The sequence below is a fragment of the Rasamsonia byssochlamydoides genome (genome assembly GCF_041956645.1).
Source record: "Rasamsonia byssochlamydoides strain NRRL 3658 unplaced genomic scaffold VTN77scaffold_52, whole genome shotgun sequence".
NCBI classification, from domain to species: Eukaryota; Fungi; Ascomycota; class Eurotiomycetes; order Eurotiales; family Trichocomaceae; genus Rasamsonia; species Rasamsonia byssochlamydoides.
The window spans coordinates 53308-74339 of record NW_027192435.1 but is presented as its reverse complement, the minus strand read 5'-3'; the positions used below and the strand labels follow the sequence as shown (position 1 = coordinate 74339).

The following is a 21032-nucleotide window of genomic DNA, read 5'->3' as shown; positions in this document are numbered from 1 at the left end:
TATTCAGCTTTGAACCAAGGTTAGGCATCGAGACTCCGGATGACGACGGCGGAAGACTGGCTCGGATAAGTCGGACGAGAACACGTGCTGGGACCAACTAGCTGCGTCCCTGATTCTCTCCGGATATTGGGAAGTATCGGTCAACCGCATAGTTCTGTGTATATGCAATATCAGTATCATGACTACCAAATGTCTTCAGGGACAAGGACAGCGAACGTGGAGTTAAGCTTGAGCTAAAGATGATCGATGTGTCTTTCCCCTCCCTGTGGACGTTTAGATCCACTGACTAACCTGATCGTTACTAATGGGCGTTGATCAGTCGGAGTTGCTTGATCCTGTTGGGAAAGGTTGGAACTTGGGACGTCGTTTCTATTTTGGGGGATGTGGGTGCATTGCCCGAAAAGGAAGTCATTGGCTGGAGCACAGAATGGTGGTGATGGATCATGACGAAAATCGTTCAGCACATCGGCCAAAGACAGCGCTTTCCATTTCTGTTCAGTTCGTGGTTCAGCAACTCCTGCAGTAATAATAACAACAATTGTACCCACGCCAAACAAACAATACGTAATCGGCCAAATTGGTTTCCCGAATCGGTTTCTATTATTCATTTTTATTTCTATTATTATCATTTGAAAACGCTACCCACGAAATAACGATGTTCTTCCTCTTCCTCGGTTGAATCAAGGACTATCTGCATAAGTCCATGCTTGGTTGACATAGCCTGTCAAACTGTCTGTCCAGCATAAAACTTTTTGGAATCTTATGGACTGGAATCAATCAATCGGACTGGTACTGGCTCGCGAAGTGAGTGCTTTCTGGACAGAGACAGGGAAGTGGCCACACAATGGCAAGGGGATGTACTACAGTGTACATTCTGTACAACTGGATCTCTGCTCATCTCATCAATTACCTATTAATAACAGCTACAGATTAACCGAAGAAAAATACTATTACCAGGAAAGGTTTAACGAGAAGTTCTGGTGCATTCAGGTCACACAACCATCGCTCATGTACATGTACATGTATGTACTGTACGGAGTACATACCAAGAACCCGCCATCAAGTGGACAACTGCGAGAGATAGAAGAAGAAGACTACCGACGATTGGCATTGTTCCAGAAATCAGTACTACATATATAGCTTAGCTAACAACAGATGAAGTCCAGCATCATAGACATGACCTGTGAGAAGAAAGAAAACGTGCATCACCGGCACGTAGTCCTGTCATAGTGGTTGTTGCATGGCCCTGGTCATCACCTAACAGTATGCTATACTCTCATAATTCCTCCCATCTGTCAAATCACTCCGAGTTCGGGGTGAGATATTTTTTTTCTCCGGTTAAGGGTCTGGTTTGATCCACAACAACGCCTTTTAAAAAGAAAAGGGAAATAAGGCACATGCCAAGTCAGGTGCCTGAGGCTTCGGGTAGACTGGAGAGTAGAGTTCCACGTGACAACTTCATCCTTCAAGGAGTCGAACAGTTTTATTCTTGCAGTAGACAAATACAGGAGGAAAAGAAAAAAGAGAAGTGTCTTGTGGATATCCCAGAAAGAACCCGTATGGATAATATACAATACAGTACAAAGGCATCCATCCATTGAACGTTTCACATCTTCCCGCCTGTAATCTCTTCCGCCAGCTTCTTGACTCTGCCTTGAATGACCTCCCAGCGGGCAGCTTCGCTCCTCTTTGCATCTGTGACCATGGACTGAATCGTCGGCGGCAGACCCAGGTTCCAAATGTTCTCGCCAGCCTGGTGGTCATTGCGCCATGCTTCGTTCTCGCCCTCAGGGAAGACTCTCTCGATCTCGGCCGCGAGCTGATCTTCCGTGGTGATGAAGTTGCGAGCATTCATATACAATGTGTGTAAGGAATCTTGCCGCTCCGCTCTTTTCTCAGCCTCCTTGGCTTGGACACGCAGCCGGGCTTGCGCCAGACGTTCTTCCCGGTCTGGGTCTGGCAGGACGGGAGTCTTAGTTGGCTTCATGGCTTGAATGACCGAAGGACTCGTCAAGCGCTCATCCTCCCTCTGCGGCTGCTTCAAAATGCGCTCCCGCTTGGCCTGCTTTTCGGCACTGCGCTTCGCCATCAACCACTCCGTCCTCCTCTTACGCGCGTGCAATTCCAGAAGACCTTCCCTGAGGTTCTTCCTCCTCATAGCGGCCATCCTCCGCTTCCATTCAATTAATTCGGCATTGGGGTCATTGGGATCAACCGTTTTCTCTTTCGATGGCAATGGAGTTGCCGCGGAGATGTACGCCTCCGTGGGCTTATCTTGTCGACGGACGGGAAAGAGTTCCCGAGGAACTGGAAGTGTACCCTTCACCTGGGGTTTTGAAGGTAGATCTGGTTGTAAGGGCCGCGGGACATCAATGTAATTTGGCGACTCGGGTCCAACTCGAAGACGGGAGGATGATGTGAAGCCCCGGACCTGCACCGTGGCAGTCCGGCAGGTACGGTAGAGCGACATCGCGACAACTTGCAGGATGAACGTAGACCAGCGACCGGAACTAGAAAACAATAAGAAAAACTGTTCAGAAGGAATTGGCACAGGTAGCTGTCAGCCTGCGCAAGAAGCAGGGCTGCTGAATGTTTTCTTTCAGGATCTCCGGAGTTGTATGGAGGTCGAAGCGATTTTCTCTCGCATGGCCCGTGCACCACGAAAGCTTGGCGGCCGCTAGAGACGAATTCCTAAATTTTTTTTTACCGCTCTCTTTTTCCCAATAAACCTCCCACAACTTTTTTTTTTCATTTCCCTGCACCTTTGACTATACCTTTGTCAGATTCCTAGCAGGAACAAAAGGTACTAGTCACCATGGGTACGGGGAAAAAGGAAGCTGCTCGTAGAGAGCGGCAGGGGAAGGTGGGGGATGGGATGGCCAATGTCAAGGTCAAAGGTGAAAACTTCTACAGGTGAGTCGCTTGACATTTGCAACATGCAGATCGTCGTGTATTATATATACAGGCTTGATGTGATTGTCTTCTCATTTACGAATACTGACTATCTGCAGAGATGCGAAGAAGTTGAGGACCTTGAACATGTTCAAAGATGGTAAACCTAAACGGGACGCTTCTGGGAAGATCATCAAGGCTGCTTCGTACCAGTCCCGAGAGGTACCCCAAGCTCGGATAGAACCAAACCGGAAGTGGTTTGGGAACACTAGAGTGATATCACAGGAGGCATTGGCTTCTTTCCGCGAGGCTGTCAAGGAGCGGGCTTCGGATCCTTACCAAGTCCTCCTGAAGACGAACAAGCTTCCCATGAGTCTGATCAGGGATAACAAGGGGGAGATTAATGGATTGAAACAGCATCGTGCAAAGATGACTGTAGAATCGGAACCATTTAGCGAGACCTTTGGACCAAAGGCGCAGAGAAAGCGTGTCAAACTGGACGTGAGCTCCTTGGAGGATCTCGCGGGAGAGACCGTGAAGATGCACGATTCTTACCTGGAAAGAATGGACCAGGCTAAGCTGCTCAGCGGCAACTCCGGTGCTGGAGAAGACGCCGAGGATGGCAGCCTTACGACAGCGCGAGAACCAGTCTTCTCAAAGGGTCAGAGTAAGCGAATCTGGAACGAACTCTACAAGGTGATCGACTCGTCCGATGTTGTGATTCATGTCCTCGACGCCCGGGATCCCGAAGGGACGAGGTGCAGGAGCATCGAGAAATACATCCGCGAAGAGGCTCCGCACAAGCATCTCGTGTTTGTGCTCAACAAATGTGACTTAGTGCCGACAAGAGTGGCTGTAAGTTGTATCTCTAGCAGTTTTTGTTTTGTTTTTTTTATCTCCCTTCCCTGCATTTTACGTTTCCGGTCTGGCAAGATACCGGTGCCATTGCTAAGTCAGGACTTCTTCCTGTGCAATCTATTGCCATTTACTCCATGGAAGTTTGTCTGTTACAGCTTTGGCAGATTGATTCTTGCCCGCCGCCCGCCTTCGTTCTGAGGGTTGGGTTGACAAGCTTTCGTTTTGAAAACACTTGTCGCATAGGGCTAAGTCGTGCTTTGTTTAAGAGTTGAGTTCTGCTTACTGCCGCTTGGTGGTCCCGTAGCAGAGCTCTTAGTAACATCTCACACATTTCTACACCACTCAATTCTTCGTATTCTTTTTTCTTTTCCGTCTTTTCGTTAGTGGTAATTGCTAATCAATTGATCGTTCCAGGCTGCCTGGGTTCGACATCTCTCCAAAGAATACCCCACGCTTGCCTTCCATGCATCCATCAACAATTCCTTTGGCAAAGGCTCGCTGATCCAGCTGCTTCGGCAGTTCTCATCACTGCACTCCGAACGCAAGCAGATTTCGGTGGGATTCATTGGGTATCCCAACACCGGAAAATCTTCGATCATCAATACTCTACGGAAGAAGAAAGTTTGTAACGTGGCGCCTATTCCCGGGGAGACCAAAGTCTGGCAGTACATCACCCTCATGAGGAGGATCTACCTCATTGATTGTCCGGGAGTTGTGCCCCCTAACAATAATGACACCGAGGAAGATATCCTACTTCGGGGAGTTGTTCGTGTGGAAAATGTCCATAATCCCGAGCAATACATTCCAGGGGTGCTGAAGAGGGTTCAACCTCGACATATAGAACGTACTTATGAAGTCAAGGGCTACGCCGATGCGACGGAGTTTCTTAGCCTTCTCGCCCGCAAAGGGGGCAGGCTCCTACGAGGCGGCGAGCCCGATCTCGACGGAGTTGCCAAGATGGTTATCAATGATTTCCTGCGAGGAAAGCTCCCTTGGTTTACACCGCCGCCACAGGGGACAGAAGCAGAGGACGACAAGATCGAAGGGAGAGAAGGCAGGCTCGGAGAGATGACTCGCAAGCGGAAGAGGGACCCTGAAGCGTCGGAACCCAAAGAGTCTGAGAATGGCGATTCGGATCATTCGGACAGTGCAGACTTCGACGACGAAGAGTTCGAAGGGTTTGATGACTCCGACTCTGAAGGTGGCATCAATGTGGACGATGACGAAGAGGAGGATGACGAGGAGGAGGACAATGGGGACGCGGAGGACAAGGAGGGAGAGGAATTGGTGGATGAAAGCGACGACAGTCCATCAGAAGACGACTGAGGTAGCCAACTAAAGATCGTACTCAGGATCATCGCTTAGAAGCGGCGTGTCATAGAGCTCTGAATGGAGCTTCAAGGCACCCCAATCTGAGCTCCGGTCGACCCGGATGCGGTCCGCCACGCAAGAATGCATGCAGGCGGGCTCTGACACGTTGACAGGATTCGACAGGTCCTGTGGGTTGCTTCCCCTGTTGCCGTGAGGCCTCACCGCAGTGGCAGGATGATGAAGCTCAACTGGCTGTGGGGAGCTGCTCCATCTTGCGATTCCAGACCGGGGTCAGGAACAGTGACTTGGCTGATGGCACCTCGGCAACTAGCATGTTTTATCACCTGGCAGTGGCCGTTTTGGTTCTGCTGCATGACTTGAGCTTGAGATACCCACATGATCAGCATGGATTAGTAAAACCAAATGCATTCGTACTCCGTAGGCTAGTGTAGGACCCTTTTGTTAGGACCCTTTGGTTTTTGTTTTGGTTGTGTTGGTGGTGCGTCGGATCTGCACCCAGCAAGCTTAGTGCCGGCCCAGACTCACGTGGGGCCGCCCTTCTCCACAATCACCTTGCAAGCTCCCTCCATCTTCAGTTAAACAAGTTAAACATAGTATCTGTATCTGCAGTGGGCGAATGTGAAGCTCCCGGTTGGGCACAGCCACAGGAAATGGCATGTTCCTGTCTTCAATCTGCTCGGTCTTTAAAATGACTGATTCTCTGAAGCTCGAGCATTCGTTGATTTCCGACACGGTCACTCATTGCCGCAACAATGGCTGATGACGTACCGAGAAGCATGTCTATCGTACCTTACTCCTCCAACCGCGACATTGTCCTGTAAGCTTCTATATCCCTGTTGAATGTGTCATTTTCTACAATGGAGGACCTTACTGACCTGAGCAGCCGCCATCATGACTCCGTTGTAGTCCTCGATCGTGACTCGCAGCAGCTCGTGCTCCGCAATGCAGAAAGCAGCAATGGCGATCTGGACGTCGAGCTAACGGACTGTCCCTACTGCCGCCGTCCCATGCGAGATCGAGAAGCTGGGCAGGATGCACGTCGTGGGTCGAGTCCTGCTCAGCCAGAGTTCGTCAACCCCGATTATTTTCGTTTGCTCCACGACAGCGTCCCCAGTTCCGCCGAAGGAACTTCTCCTCCTCCTTCCCCGCGCCGGCGCCTCATTCGACCAGCCCTCGCAGACGGCCCGACCACCGGATCAGACGATGCAGGAACCACCTCCTCTCCTCAAGGGATCTCGTCTGCTGCATTCAGCCAAGGCTACTTTAAGAAGTTCTTTGTCGAGGAGGCGGAGCTGGGGAGAGGGGGCAAAGGGGTCGTTCTGCTAGTGAAGCACGTGCTCGACGGCGTTCCACTGGGCCACTTCGCTTGCAAACGTGTCCCCGTTGGTGACGATCATGAATGGCTGGAAAAGGTCCTGGCAGAAGTGCAACTGCTGCAGCACCTCTCACATCAGAATCTCGTATCATACCGGCATGTATGGCTGGAGAACGCCAAAATCAGCAACTTTGGTCCCAGTGTGCCATGTGCCTTCATTCTGCAGCAGTATTGCAACGCTGGAGACCTCCATAAGTACGTCTATGGCCCTGTGCAGACCTCCGCAACCGCGCAGCAGTTGAAGGAGCGTCTTAGGAGAAGGTCAAAGGGCCAGCCAGATCCACCAGTAGGTCTTCCTGGTCCTCGTAAACTCCAGTTCGAGGAGATCTACTCGTTCTTCAAGGATATTACTTCTGGCCTGCGTTTTCTCCATGCCAATGGCTATATTCACCGCGACCTGAAGCCTAGCAACTGTTTGCTACATGAAACCGGCCGTGAGCTAAGGGTATTAGTGAGTGACTTTGGAGAGGTGCAGTCGGAAAACGCGGTGCGCACTTCGACCGGTACCACTGGGACGGTATCATACTGTGCTCCCGAAGTGTTGCGGCGAGCTTATCCCAATGGCCCATTGGGCAACTTTACCTTCAAATCCGACGTTTTCTCTCTGGGGATGATTCTCCATTTTCTATGCTTCGCGCAGCTCCCATACCGCCATGCGGATATTGTCGAGGAGAAGGAGGACCTGGATCAGCTCCGTGCGGAGATCAGCGAATGGAAGGGGTTCGATGATACGCTCAAGAAACTCAGACCTGATTTACCGGAGAAATTATACACCATACTAGAGAGGCTCTTGTCCGTGGATCCGGACCGCAGGCCTACTGCGGACGAAGTCCTGAATAGCATCCAAGCCGGTGTCAATGGCAACGAGAGCCGTCGATTCACGAGGCCCAGCTCAGCTGGCCCAGAGTTCCGTCCCTCTTCTTCCCGGATTCAGCCTGTTGAGAGTCCAGCGCCGGCCAACCCTCGACCTCGTTCACCAACTGCAAAGACGTTTCCCCGGGGCTCGACAGCTGCTCCTGTCCGTTCTAACGGAATATATGAAACGAGAAGCACCAAGAGTCCGAGTCGAGTCTCTGAGTCCGAAATGGACAGCCGGTTATCCCGCAGCCCTGAGCGCAACTTGATTATTCGTCCCCGGTTTCGGCGTACACCGTCATCCACTTCAGCCCAGGGAACTGAAGACCATCAAAATTATGCCCGTCCCATTGTCCATAATCATCATCGTCAGCCACAGTTATTACCGCCGCCTGCCGACCAGTCTCTCAGCAGCAATTCCTTTCTCGCCTACGTGAGACTCGGGTCCTGGGGACAGATCCCTTTACCAAATGTCCGGTTTGCACTTTTCATTCTCAAGCTGACGGTAGCGTTGCAGTCTTGTGTTCCTCTTGCCGTGAACCCGTGGGTGTACTACCCGCTGGTAGTACTCGCGGTTTTGACGCTAGGCAGCGGGAGTATCAAAGTGCAGGTGCTTTCACTGGTTGTACACATCGCTTTGGTGACGTTGAGCATCAGGACGGGGGTTATGTGTGTCTGGGATATCCCGAGTTCGATGGTGTTGATCTAGCCTGGATGACTGCGACGATCATATCTTCTCACGCAGGACCTCGCAGTCCATGCAGTCCCTCTTTCTTTCTTTCTTCTTCTTATTCCTCTCTTGGCTCTTGATCATGAGCGTCCGGACACAGGACCTCACAGTCCACACAGTCTTTTCTTTTCTTTTCTTTTCTTCTCTTGGTTTTCGATCATGACTCATGAGCGTCCGGCGTTTTGGTTGGCAAAAAGGGAAAAGGAAAAGTTTTTTTTTCGGCACATACCTACCTCATCTTTGCGAGTTTCCTTTGTATGAGATTTTGGAGAAGAATTTCTCTGTCTAATTACATGTACGGGAGTATACCCTGATGAAATTACGGCAAACCAAAAAATGATGGATACGAGGGACGATAATGAATTAATTAATTATTGACGTTGATGGAGTGAACTGTGTTCTGACTATTCCCGTTCTATAATTATTGCTATTGTCCCGTGTGCACTGTACATATATACCAACGCACCCACGTATCGTAGCTACTGTACCCAGCTATGGGTTAGTATCTACGGTCTACGAAATCTATAGACAGGTATAAAATAAGGACTACGTCTACATGTATGTATATGCATACGTATCCGTATACATATACGTACATGTATATGTGTTGTATGTTGTATATATGTAGAAGGTGAAACGAGCCTACGTCTCCACGAACAGATCTCCGCAATGTGCGAACCCTGTGAGAGAGAAGACGCAGTCAGAGAGTCCTTCCTTTTTTGACTTGTTGTCGATCTCGGAACCCTGCGAATTGAGCAGACACCACATAGACGAGTCTGATCAAGTTTGGATGGTTCCCTCACAGCATATACATACATGCATATGCGGGCTGTATATGGTATGTAGAAGGTGAAACGAGCCTACGTCTCCATGGACAGGTCTCCAGGTGTCACAGCACAAGTGTGAACCTGGTGAGAGGGAAGACGCAGTCAGAGATCCTTCCTTTGATCTTGGAACCGCATCTAGTGATCAGGCCCATGGATCATGGTCTGATCATTTGAGATGATTTCTCCCGATTCAGCCAGCATATCATGCATGAGTGAACATACATGATATGCGGTGTTGGGAGAAACAGAGGGACGGAGTTCCGTTCCTTTGGGATGTGACTCGAAAAAGAGTTTTCCTCAGCGAGGAGAAGGGTGGTTTTGGGATAATAAACAAGGATAGAAAGGAAAGGAGGAAGGAAGAATGTGTACCTTACGTACTGTATGTACTGTATTGTAGGGTATCATCTCCATTAGGCATACACACACCCTCTCTCTCTCGACGGTGTGATGCATAAAGTTTTCGAAAGCTGACACGTGGAAGCGCAGCTGATCAAGACTCTGGGTATCAACTATCTCATCCTCGCCGCCTTGAACCGACTGACACGCTTCTTCGGCTGGCCATCCGATGGCTCCTCGTCCAACGGGACGATCTCCTGCTCATCGTCATTGACGAATCCGCCCTTCCGCTGGACCATCCGGTTTCGCATCTTGTAGAACTCGGTCGCGATCTCCTTGCGATGCAGCTCCTCGTCGAATTCGTCGGGCTCGGGTGGTTTAACGTTGTCGGACACCTCCCGCTCGACGAGCTTGTCGGCGAGCGTCTTCCCCTCGGGAGGTCGTGGTTTGGATCGAGGAGGAGGAGGAGCGTCGACAATGTCGCGATCGATGATGGGTTGCGAGAACGGCTTTGGCTCTTTGGGCTTGGCCGGAAACAGTGGGAGAGATGTCGGTGGCGGCGGCGCTGAAGGTTGCTTTTTAGCGCCTGCGGCCTGCGTAGTGAGTCCCAAGGGGCTTGAATCAGCTGGTGCTTCGCCCGTGCTCCGCGCCATCTTGAATCGAGAGACTTTCTTGGGGGGCGCTGCAGTCTCTTCTGAAGGATTGTCTCCCTTGCCTGACGTTGTGCGTTCGACAATGGAATCTGCAACAGCCGTGATCTCCGGCCGTTCTCTTCGTGTCGTCCGTTCCACCTTTTCCGGGGCAGGAGGTTTAGGATCAGGCGCGATATCGAGTTCAGGAGCGAACGCCACTTTCTTCTTCTTCTTCTTCTCTTCCGGCTGGCTTGGACTCTCTTTCTGCTCCTTCTCGACCTTCACCACGCGTGGCTCCTCCAATTCCCGCCTCACTTCCTCAGGTAGAACACTGGTATCACGCCCGATATTCAGCATCCCACGGGCATTCAACTTCTTTTCTAATTCACGCATTTGTTGGTGATATTCTTCTGTGAGAATTGACCGTGTCGAGCGGCCGTATTCATCCTCCTCCTCATCTTCGTCGTCATCATATTCCTCCTCATAGTCATCTTCGACAGAGAATTCGCTCCCTTCTTCGTCCATCTCAAGTTCTGCAACAACTGCACCAACTTCATGGAACCCGTATTGGAGCATCTCACGACGGAGCTTCGCGTCTTCTGGTGATTCATCGACATCCGAAACCGGCTGTTCGACTTCGTCGGGCTCCTCCTCGATAGTAGGTTTTGTCGGACGTTCTCCATTTGTAGACGTTGGCTTTTCAAAAGCCTCTCTCTGCTCCGTCACACTTTCTTGAGGTTGTTGCTTCAGTTCTTCTGGTGCCTCTTCTTTCGGTGCCTCTTCCTTCGGAGCTTCTTCTTTAGGAGCCTTTTCCTCTAGAGCCTTCTCTTCTGACACCTTTTCCTCTGGCACCTTTTCCTCTGGCACCTTCTCTTCTGGCACCTTCTCTTCTGGCACCTTTTCCTCTGGCACCTTCTCCTCTCGTGCCTTTTCTTCTCGTGCCTTTTCTTCTAGAGCCTCTTCCTCTTCTGATAGATCCTTTTCTTCCTCAGACTTGGCTGCTTCTAACCTTTTTTTCGCGATCCGATCCGGTATATCATCCACCCCAACCTTTTTCAATACCTCGAGGAGTTCAGGCGCACGTTCTCCAGGAGTAGTTGTCCTGCCCGATATCACATTGCCATCCTCATCCAGTTCCTCAAAGATCTCCGTCACCGGAAATTCTTTATCGTTGATGGCAGTAACAGCTGGCCGTTCAATGGACAGCAGGGAGTCCAGCTTCCCTTCTGCCGCTGCCAGCCGCTTTTCCATCGTTGAGACATTCTGCTTCACGTAGTCTAGCCTTCGCGATATGAGCTGAACAACCTGGTCCCGCGATCGCGTCAAGCCTTGTCCCTCTCCGATGAGGGCTTTGACCTCTTTCTCGTCGACCACGGTGCCTGCAAACTCGCGACCCTTCTTCAAGATATCATCTTTCGTGCTGTTCTTTTTGAGAGAGGCAATCTCTTCCTTCAGTCCGTCGTATTCCGCCTCCCAGAGGCGCCAGTGGTAGAGCGACTGTTGTAATTTCCGGACATTTTCTTCTAGTTCGAGACGCTGACGCTCGAGGTCAGCAAGCGTATCGTCAACAGTCGTCATTCTGTATGAAATATGTCATGGCAGGCAAGGAGTGGCTAATTAGAGAAAGGAGAAAGTGAAAGAAAGAAAGAGATCTGGATTTCGACTTTTTTTGCGGAGGGAGGCGAAATGCCCCGCCCCAATTGGTCAGCCGCCCGAGCTCCCGCAGGCACTTCCAGAAGCCGAGAAGCTGAGTCCATCAATGAGAGAGCATCGACTCTCTTCCATCTGGCCACCATCTTTCTATCTTAACCTCCAAGTTTAGGTGACGATGTCTGTTCAGCGCAATGGTGTGAGCCATCGTGGGGAGGAGGATGGTCAGTCTCACATCCGTTTCACTCTGTGAATGACTCGACCATGAATCCAGCTAACATGTCGTATTGCCTTCTACAGAAGTATGTCCGGTCTGCAAATCCTCGCGATACCTCAACCCGGACATGCGGTTCCTCATCAATCCAGAATGCTATCACAAGATGTGCGAGTCCTGCGTGGACCGCATCTTCTCGTCGGGGCCCGCGCCCTGTCCGGTTGCCGGTTGCCACAAGACGCTGCGTAAGAACCGATTCCGAAAGCAGACCTTTGAGGATATCAGTGTCGAAAGGGAGGTTGACATTCGGAAGAGGGTCATGCAGATGTATGTTTTTCTATCTATCTGTCGCTCTGTCCGTCATCTCACAACATTTACCAAAAATTAACTGTCTTTTCTATTTTGCAGCCTGAACCGCAGAGAAGACGAATTCGACAGCAAACGAGCCTACGATGACTTCCTGGAGCAGCGCGAAGAGATCATCTCCAACTTGGTCAACGGCATAGATGTCGCCAAGACCGAGTCGGACCTCAAGAAATACGCAGCCGCCAATATGGACTCGATACGAGCCAACCAAGCCCGCGAGTCCCAGGAAGCGTCCTCCTTCCTGGAGCAACAGTCCTTCGAGCAGGAACAGGCTCGTCTCCGCCGCCAGGCTGCCCGGCAAGAATATGACAATGAACGGCGCGAGATGCTGGCCGGTCGGGAGGATATCCTCAGCCGCCTGGCTGCCGGCACACCCGGCGACGCGGCGGCAATCGCACGAGAGGGCCAGAAAGTTCTCCTCAAGAAGTCCTCAGCCAGACGCAGCGAGGAGGATCGCATGCGCCAGAAGCAAGCTGCCCTGCGCGGCGCAGAAGCCAAGAGGGCAGCTGCCGCCGGCCAACCGGTCACGACGGCCGACACGGCGGGCGAGGACACGGGCCTGATCAAGGGCCTGAAGAAAGTGAAAGCGCCAGAACCCGAAAAGCCCTACGACCCCTTCGGCGGCCTCCAGCCCGGCAAACGGGATTACTACGTGTTGCAGGATCACTACCCGTCGAGCTGGCTCGATCGGATCCGCGACGACGACCGCATGCAGGCCGGTGGCTACGATCTGAGAGAGTACTACTCGCGAACTCTGCTCGAGGCCTTTGCGGGCCTGGGCTGTTTTATCGACGAGGAAGTCCCCAAGCGGGACGCTACCTCTTTGGCGTTGTCAAAGTCCGTGGCGACCGAGGGAGCTGCCGCTGCTGCGGCTTCGTCGGTCGGTATTCCCGCGAATGCGGTTTGATAACCGGCTCCTTACTCCCTTGCAGCCTTGCTGCACCGACAAACGTCATAAGTATCTCGTCTCGAGGATATGCGTATCTCAGACGGATCGACCCACCCTCGGAAAATTGGACATGTCTTCTCTTCTCTTCTCCAAGAGGACGAACGACGACTGTCGGTGTCCAGTATCTAAGATGTCACTGGCAAAGGTCGCACACCAGATGAGTGCTCGTTGGATTGGATTTCGCGAGACCTCTTTCTTAACTTAACCATACCCGGCGCCCCCAAGAGAGAAAAAAAATACACAGGCTTTTGTTTGAGCAAGACAACAACATTTCAGATCCTTGAACGCCTCAGGGTACTTATTTACTCCATGGCTTCCGAAGCTGACCGAATTCAAAATATGCAATTAATTTAGACGACGAGGGTTAAGAAGGAAGAAGGGCTTGTTGTTGCCGGGATATTAATCTGCGATGGATATCTCTTTCTAATCTTTTTTGTCTTTTTTTAATCTTCATGACTTGTCTATAATCGGATCTACGAGCATAGCGACGGCGTTAACGGTATCCGTTCGGTTCTTGGGGTTCGTTCAAAAACGATATGATATGGATTAGGATTATGTTCTTTTCTTTTCTTTTCTTTTCTCTCGTTCGAGATGGGCTGAGCTGGGCTGGGTTGGTTCTGATTTTTGATAGTCATCAAATAAGGATCTCGGGAATAAGATGATTTTAAGTTCAAGGAATTTGATTTCAGGGTCAGGGGAGATGCTTCATTTGCAATTGCACAGTGCTGATCTGTATGTACATACTCTTAACTAGACTCTAGCCCATGATAATAATTGGAAAATGAATCAATTCAACTATACTTCAAGAATAAGCAACAAGAGTATCATAACAGAAACGGCGCGAAAGAATGCAATGAATGCTCCAATTTAGCCTTGTCTCTGTCCAAAAGAATCAATCGAATTCCAACCCAAACACGTCAACGCCGAAATCATTTGCAATCAATCGAAAAAAAGCTCACAGAATCCATTAATACGTAATTAGGAAATGCAACCGAAAGAAAAGACGTTTTCCCCAGAAACCACATGACAGTGACAATCAGAAACCGTGTGTTCCACCCATCCTTCATCTGCGTACACCAAACTACAAAGGTTCTCACCGCGGACATACACCCAAGGGTCAGTCAACACGATCAAGAGCCCGAGTTCCAAGTGTACACAAAGCTGAGTCTGAACATGGTAATGAGTCCGCGGACAAGCTCGTCCTTCTGAGAAAGTCAAACGCTGAAACTCACAATCGCTCAACCGGAAGTTCTACCACAGACAGGGACATCCACCTCCAATGAAAGAGGTCAGTCTTAAACCCGACGTGGGATCATTCCGGGAAGCAACATTCAGACTCGGCCGATAAGGACATATGAAGCGGACACGTAGTAAAAAAGAAAGGAAAGGAAAAGAAGGGAAGGGAAGGAAAAGAAAGGAAAAGCATCGCAAAGCACGAGAAAGAAAAGCAGAAAATGTCGACAACTCATCTCATAACCCGTACAAAATCAAAACTTGTTTAGTATCCCCCCATGCAACTACCGTCTGCTTCCAACGCTTCTGCCGGTTACCTCAGCAGTGCTCTCAATACCCTCCCAGGGCAACTCATCATCATCGTCTTCCGTGTCATCATGTGCCTCAGCTTTCTTGCGAGACGAGTCATCCGTTGCGCCAGTCACATCAATTGGTCTTCCTTCATTGATATCAATTCCAATCGACTGGAGTGTCACTTCCACTTCATGCTCTGTCATTTCGTGGCCATCCTGCTTCTGTCCCTCAAGGACGTCATACAGCGCATAGATCTGATCCGCTTTCGTGTCGACTTCTTTCAGCAATTTCTCGATTCTTTGGGATAGAGACTTCCGCTGCCGTTTGCTGAGCGACGCATCATGCTTAGTGTAGGCACTCTGACAAGTTGCAAGTTGCATCTTGAGATGCGCCAGTTCATCTTCCAAGCCCTTAAGCACAGTTGCAAGCGCGAGTGCGGGTGGCTGTGATGGGCGCATGGTAGGTTCTTCATTGTAAACAGATGGCTCAGGCATGCGCTGAGAGACTGGCACGGGTTTAGGAATCGTAATAGTCTCCCGACTATCTCCGTGCTCGTGGTCGTGAGGGACTCCGTTAGGAAGCAGACGTTTGCACACCGTACAGTTCTTCCCATCATGTCGAGCAACGCTATTCAATACCTTCTGTGCGGATTCGGAAAGTTTTGCAGGTGGATGCACTTCCGAGTCTGCATAACGAAGCGTAATATCAGGAAGAATAAACGCAGATGTCATCTCCGCGGTAGGCCTTCGGCGCCGGCTGCGACTGGGAATAGAATTGTCGGAATGGCGTCTCCGGGGCTCAGATTGTGCTTGATCATCGTGTCCAACCAAGCCAATCTTACCAGTAACCGTGGGCTCACCGGTCGCTGATGAAGGTTGGGGAATGCTCTCCTTGGTCTCCTTGGTCTCCTTCAGTGAGGATTTCCGTGAAAGATCCGAGGCCTGTCCGGATTGACGTTTGGATGCGGCAGATGCATTGGCGGCAGCTTGTCGCTGCTTCCGGGCTGCCCTCTCCTCTTCGAGCGTCTTGCGGAGCTGAGCTATCTCACGACTCTAGAAGTTCATAAGTACATGACTAGAAAATAAAAGGGTATTCATGACAACTCACATCAATATAGCTCAAAAACGTCAAATCCTGGTCGGTGGAAGTTTGGTTTCGAGCGTCCTCCGTCAAGTTATCGACGTTCACCTCAAGAGGCTCACTCGTGTTGGCATCCTCCACGATCACACGTTTAACTCGTTGCTTGCTAGTGTTTGGCTGTTTCTTGCCCTCAGCACTTTCTGCCTTGGAATGACCAACAGATTGAGAAGGTTTGTGATGTGTGGATGTGCGGGTGGGCTGAGACAAGTTGAGAGAGAATAATTCCTCATCCTGCCGTTCTTTCTCAATCTTGTGAATCTCCTTATCAATTTGGTTGGAAATCCTAGCCCGCGTGTCCTCTTGCGGTGCAGTCTTCGACCCCCGATCCTGGTTTCTGGACTGTTCATGACCACGTCGGGTCCCCTCGACACTTCTCTGGGTGTAGACTTGGCTGTCATCGCCGTTACTATCAACTGTGACAGCATCTGCCTCCCAGTGCTTCTGACTCGTTGAATGACGAGTATCGCCTTCATGACCTGCCAGTTTCTGAGATAACGAAGTCAACTTCGCGAGCTGAGCCCTCAGCTCTGCGATCTCTCTCCGCAATGACTCATTCTCCCTCTTGATTTCCTGAGTATTAAGGTAGGCGACACCCAGCTGAGACACAGCCGAATCTCGTTCCCGCGTCAAGTTCTTAAGCGCTGTTTCGTGAACTTGAATCTTTCGCTCCGCGATGTCAAGCCTGTTCTGCAGAGCCAAATTCGCCGTTTCCAGCCCTAATCAGTGAATGTTAGCAAAAAGATGAAATCGAAAAGAAGTCAAGACGATTACGTACTATTTTTCTCTTGCAGCAATCTTCCACTGCTTCTTCCTTGATCTTCTTCCAACATCTTTAGACGATCATGTTGCTCTTTTTGGCGACGAGATTTGTCAGCCTTCAACAACATATTTTCCTGCCGAACGTCATCCAATTTCCTCTCGGCTTCCGACTTAGCGAATTCCAACTCCGCGACTTTGTCCTGGAGGAGTTTCAAAGAAACAAACAGGGCCTTCTCGTCTTCTGGGATGGGGACCGCATCTACTGGCAGATGATCCTGAGTGTGGGTGAGGTCTTGACCCGGTGGGGAGACAAAACGCGTAGCTCGCGATTTACTCTGACGAGGGAAAACAGGTGTGCCATCCTCATAGACTCCGGAGACGAGTTCTGAAAGATTTGGCAGGTCGGGAAGGAGAAACGACTGGTAGGTACCGGTGTCAGGAAATGTATTTGTCGTGTATGTCGCGTTAGCAGGGACATTCCGCGAGTTCGTAGCGAGCTTCCCGCGACGAGATTCCTTTAAGAGTGCTTCGCGTGAAGCTTGCTCCACGGCCGCCGCGACCTGAACCGAGACATCTCTCGCATGTCCGAAGCGGGTCGTTCGTGCATTTACTGCGATATTTTGAGGTCTCTCATCACTGATATATGAGCCCTCATAGGTCTCGCGGACCTTTGCATGCATCTCCGCCAGCGTACGCCGCTGCTCAGTACTGCGGGTCCCGAAAGTGGTTTGATTCTTTGATTTGTTTGGCTGCGGGTCGACGTTCTCCTTCTGCGTCTGACTCGCCCGTCTGATCTGAGCATCCTTGCGGAGATTCTCGCCACTGCCCGTTCGCTTCGAGGAGCTGCGCAGTGCAGACTTCGGAGGCGTGTGAGAAGGAGGAGGATAGTCGAGTTTTATGGCCGGTGAAGACGAACGCACACTGTTCTCAAAGCTTATCATTGAGTTGCGAGAATCGTCCAGTCGATGTTGAGGCTTCTTGGACCCTCGTCCCACTTCAATTGAAATATCATCGTCATTGTCTTCTTCTTCTTCTTCTGGGGACGAGTCGACGTCGGAGAATTCTGGAAACGCTCGTTCGATGGCGGACGTATTGATATCGTAGTCTGGCTCTTGACGCGGGGAAGTGCGATTTTTTCTGGCACTGTCTTGTAGCTCAGGAAGTTTATCGCTGTTATCGAGCTGCCTGGTCGAAACAAGGGCTTCATTCTCCGGGTCGAAATCCGACATCGTGGAGTTACCCACCGACGTGTGCGTCGTTTCGGCGTGTCGCGTATTGTACTCACGCACCATGTTGAAGGAATTCCGTGATCAGGTAAGATGTGAGGCTCAAGAACTTTCCATGAGTTGAAGGTTGCGTGTTATTCTCGAGTCTTTTGTTCTTTGCGGATCAGTTCTGTTCGCGTTGGGATCGAGGACAACACGCGTTACCCGGCTATTTCTAAAGCGTGTTGTACCAAATAAAGCAAATGATGAAGGTGAGCCAACAATAAACGAGTAGGATAATGAGCAGTAATAGGCCTCGGAGCCCTGTACAATTTATCTGCAGCACCAATGGCGCGTCGATGGGATTTGGGCTCGACGAGCGTTGGCAGCGTGTAGGGACGGGAACAAAATAGCTAACTAGTAGTAGTTGGCCCAGGGTGCGTTTGTTTACGTTCGACGTGGGCGGGACAGCCTGTCCATGGCTCGAAGCGGGAAAGCGCTGCCGGGAACTGCTTAAAAAGACTCCAGCCACCGCATGTCTGGTAGGTACCAAGGTAAGATCTAGTAATAATAATTATTAGAGGATCGCCAACTCATCCCAAACCTGTACTTGTGACTATGTACCATAGAAAATATAATTAATCATGCTCTAGATAGAAGAAAATGACTGTTCACCCTCTCCATAATTTCTATAAGGGTGTTGAGTATCAGAGAGTTGTGATACCTGAACAGCAGGTAATAAATATGATTCGGTTTCTGATATATAATAAAGCTATCAGTGTTCACAGGTCGCTTCCCGTCCTAGGAGCACACTCGCCATAAAAGTGCAGTGACGACAACATATTTTGAGTGCATACGAGGGCGAAGCCTAAATCGAATGATAAGATCCAAATCCTACGAACATCTTACCTAGACATGAGAAAATTCCACAAGGAAGATGCAGGAGAAACAGGCGATTTATTGTTCTCCTTCAGTTTTTGAGATGGTAAACACCAAGCTATTCATCTGACTATCCAGGTTGGCCACCAAATTCGACACTGACCTGCTCAAAAGGACCATTGCAAAGAACCAGAGAAAGATGCCAGCATTTAGTTCATTATGTGTGGAAGAGAATTCTTTTAGGCAGCATGGGAGAATGCAAGGGCATGCACAGCACCGCTCCTTGGGAAAGGAGAATAGGTGGCCTTTAGCTGTCCCGATGCAAGACATGCATTGCACAAAAAAGAAGGGAGGGAAACAAGAATATCTACACAGAAAAAAAAAACTGCCTGTATGACAGTACATGTACAGAGGGGGAGGATAAAGCATACGCTCATGAGTCATCATCATCATCATCCTGACCAGAATCACACGCCTAGAGTGCCAGATTCTGGTGAATGCCCGAGATCAAAAAAGAAGTCCCGCCAACGCCATGCCGCTTGCTGAAAGTCGAAAAACACTTCTCAGAAAGGACGCCAAAGGGTGGAAAGTGGGTGGTCTCAAAAAAAATCGTTGAAGCCACCTCGGATCTTTTCAGATACCGTGCCTAAGTACCAATGATCTTACTCATCGGAGAAACATTGAAGAGATGCAATAGAGTTTCGGCTGAAGACGGTCGAACTACGGATGCGAAGACGGGGAATGAGGGGTGGTTTCAGATGAATTCGACTGCGAATTGGACTGTGTCTGGCTGGCGTCCACCGGAGAGTTGGCTGCAGGTGTATTGGCCGCACTGCCCAGCGGAGTCGCCATGTCGATGCGGATGGTTGGCAAGGATTCGATCACCGGCAGATGTGGTGCGCCCTCTCCCCGATCTGCAGTCGGGCTTTCGTACGGTGGTGCTTCGCCCCAGTCGAGCTGGTCATAGGCCGGAGGGGGGATCCGAGATGCGCCAACGTCGCCATCGTCTGGCTCAGTTTGGGTGGACACGTGAGAGATAGCATGCTGAGATCGTATTGAATTGGTGGCGTCAGTCGCAATTGCCGAGGCGCAGTCGAGCAGCGGGCGCTGGTCAGAATCGGTTGAAGCGGCGCGAATGCGAGAACCATCATGGCGGACATGGCCCAGGTCGTAATAGGAGACGGCCGAGATACGCCTTTCGCGTCCACGAGACTGATGCTCTGCAAGCATGGCCGCTGCGGTGGTACCGGTCTGACTTCGGGCAGCTATACTTTCGCGACTAAGCTGGTCCAGGAGAGCATAGTCACCCCGGGCGCGCGCCTCTCGGCGTAGTCGTCGACGCTCCTCCCGCTCCGCGATCTCCTGTCGGCGTCGGAGACGGATCTGATACAACGATTCCATTTCCTCTTCCCGGCGCATCTCTTCCTCTTCGGCCGTTTCAGGAAACTCGACGACGATATCCATGCCTCCGCGCTCTCCCTCCCGAGCGATAACCTGCTCCGTTGGCTTAGGGGTGGCCGAGTAAGCCGGAAGCGTGATGATGGAACGGATGGACGTAACCCGCCGAGGACCATCGGAGTCTGTGATCTGCTGATCCGGGGCTGCTCCAGTGTAGGTTGTATCCTCGTTGCGGTTGAGTGCTTCACTTGGGACCTGTCCATACTGTCGTGACTTTCCTGGACTCCATCTCTTCCATTGTTGCTTTAGGAATTTACCAGGCAGTAGCTTGGGTGTATAATTCTTAATGCGAAGGCGCCGTAGGTAGCAATAGGCTGTAAGGGTCCAAAATACACCCACAGTCACGACAACTACCACCTGAGATGATGATCAGATACCGGCAAAGATTTCTAATCTCCTCAAGACAAGCAAACTTACAATGGTGATCATCCTGGAGTGGTGTCTAGCTGGCCCGTCGCTCTGGCGGGCGTCAAGCCGCTGGAGCTGCTGCAAGGGAATGCGCATCTTTCACACCTATAGAGGAGATGAGGTCGTCACGAGTTTACTGAATCCATCGACCAGAGGTGTGCATGCAGCCTGCTTCTCCGTTGTGAAGGTCTTGATGATATGTGAACGCGCCAATAGGTCACTTGAGTTCTGGCGGAGGCACCCTGATAAGCTCTGCGGCTGATGCCACCAACCCTGTCTTCTGCAGTATCAAGACAGGGAACTATCTATCGTGACGCTGTTTGGATGAAAAGCCCATTAAGGGCTCAGCACTTGACAGAGAATTGAGATCAAACAGTAGAAGATGAGGGTTGAAGACAAGAGCAGCAAAAGTGGACCAAAGTGAGACGTCTGGAAAGCTGTCTGCGCGACACTTACACAAGACAGAGGAAAACACACAGCCTGTGGTCAGCCATGCTGGCGCGGTTTACGCGAATGATATGCTAGGTAATTGGCCAGGTCCAAGTTTCTGTTGTTAGGCGCTTTGCTTTGCATTGTGGCTGATGCCTGGATGCGACACTAGAGTGAATGATGAGTCGTGAACCATGAGCCTGTTTACTCT

The 21032-nt window shown here is 50.7% G+C and overlaps 7 protein-coding genes across 7 annotated transcripts; 3 read left to right on the top strand and 4 right to left on the bottom strand.

Annotated features, from left to right (window-relative positions):
• Window positions 1-1606: 1606 nt before the first annotated feature.
• On the bottom strand, window positions 1607-2470 carry VTN77DRAFT_6777 (uncharacterized protein; the record flags this gene model as incomplete). Its single annotated transcript, XM_069423092.1, has 1 exon — window positions 1607-2470. The coding sequence occupies one exon, from the start codon at window positions 2468-2470 to the stop codon at window positions 1607-1609; it is 864 nt and encodes a 287-aa protein (XP_069275918.1).
• A 345-nt stretch (window positions 2471-2815) lies between these two features.
• Window positions 2816-5076, top strand: VTN77DRAFT_6776 (uncharacterized protein; the record flags this gene model as incomplete). The annotated part of the gene is made up of 3 exons (XM_069423091.1): window positions 2816-2913; window positions 3012-3747; window positions 4165-5076. The coding sequence occupies 3 exons, from the start codon at window positions 2816-2818 to the stop codon at window positions 5074-5076; spliced, it is 1746 nt and encodes a 581-aa protein (XP_069275917.1).
• A 758-nt stretch (window positions 5077-5834) lies between these two features.
• On the top strand, window positions 5835-8021 carry VTN77DRAFT_6775 (uncharacterized protein; the record flags this gene model as incomplete). The annotated part of the gene is made up of 2 exons (XM_069423090.1): window positions 5835-5899; window positions 5966-8021. The coding sequence occupies 2 exons, from the start codon at window positions 5835-5837 to the stop codon at window positions 8019-8021; spliced, it is 2121 nt and encodes a 706-aa protein (XP_069275916.1).
• A 1357-nt stretch (window positions 8022-9378) lies between these two features.
• Window positions 9379-11415, bottom strand: VTN77DRAFT_6774 (uncharacterized protein; the record flags this gene model as incomplete). The annotated part of the gene is made up of 1 exon (XM_069423089.1): window positions 9379-11415. The coding sequence occupies one exon, from the start codon at window positions 11413-11415 to the stop codon at window positions 9379-9381; it is 2037 nt and encodes a 678-aa protein (XP_069275915.1).
• A 250-nt stretch (window positions 11416-11665) lies between these two features.
• VTN77DRAFT_6773 (uncharacterized protein) lies at window positions 11666-12974 on the top strand (the record flags this gene model as incomplete). Its single annotated transcript, XM_069423088.1, has 3 exons — window positions 11666-11711; window positions 11788-12028; window positions 12110-12974. The coding sequence occupies 3 exons, from the start codon at window positions 11666-11668 to the stop codon at window positions 12972-12974; spliced, it is 1152 nt and encodes a 383-aa protein (XP_069275914.1).
• A 1559-nt stretch (window positions 12975-14533) lies between these two features.
• VTN77DRAFT_6772 (uncharacterized protein) lies at window positions 14534-17734 on the bottom strand (the record flags this gene model as incomplete). Its single annotated transcript, XM_069423087.1, has 3 exons — window positions 14534-15595; window positions 15651-16399; window positions 16459-17734. The coding sequence occupies 3 exons, from the start codon at window positions 17732-17734 to the stop codon at window positions 14534-14536; spliced, it is 3087 nt and encodes a 1028-aa protein (XP_069275913.1).
• A 1512-nt stretch (window positions 17735-19246) lies between these two features.
• On the bottom strand, window positions 19247-20488 carry VTN77DRAFT_6771 (uncharacterized protein; the record flags this gene model as incomplete). Its single annotated transcript, XM_069423086.1, has 2 exons — window positions 19247-20341; window positions 20402-20488. 2 exons carry the CDS (start codon window positions 20486-20488, stop codon window positions 19247-19249), a joined length of 1182 nt encoding a protein of 393 aa, XP_069275912.1.
• Window positions 20489-21032: the final 544 nt, after the last annotated feature.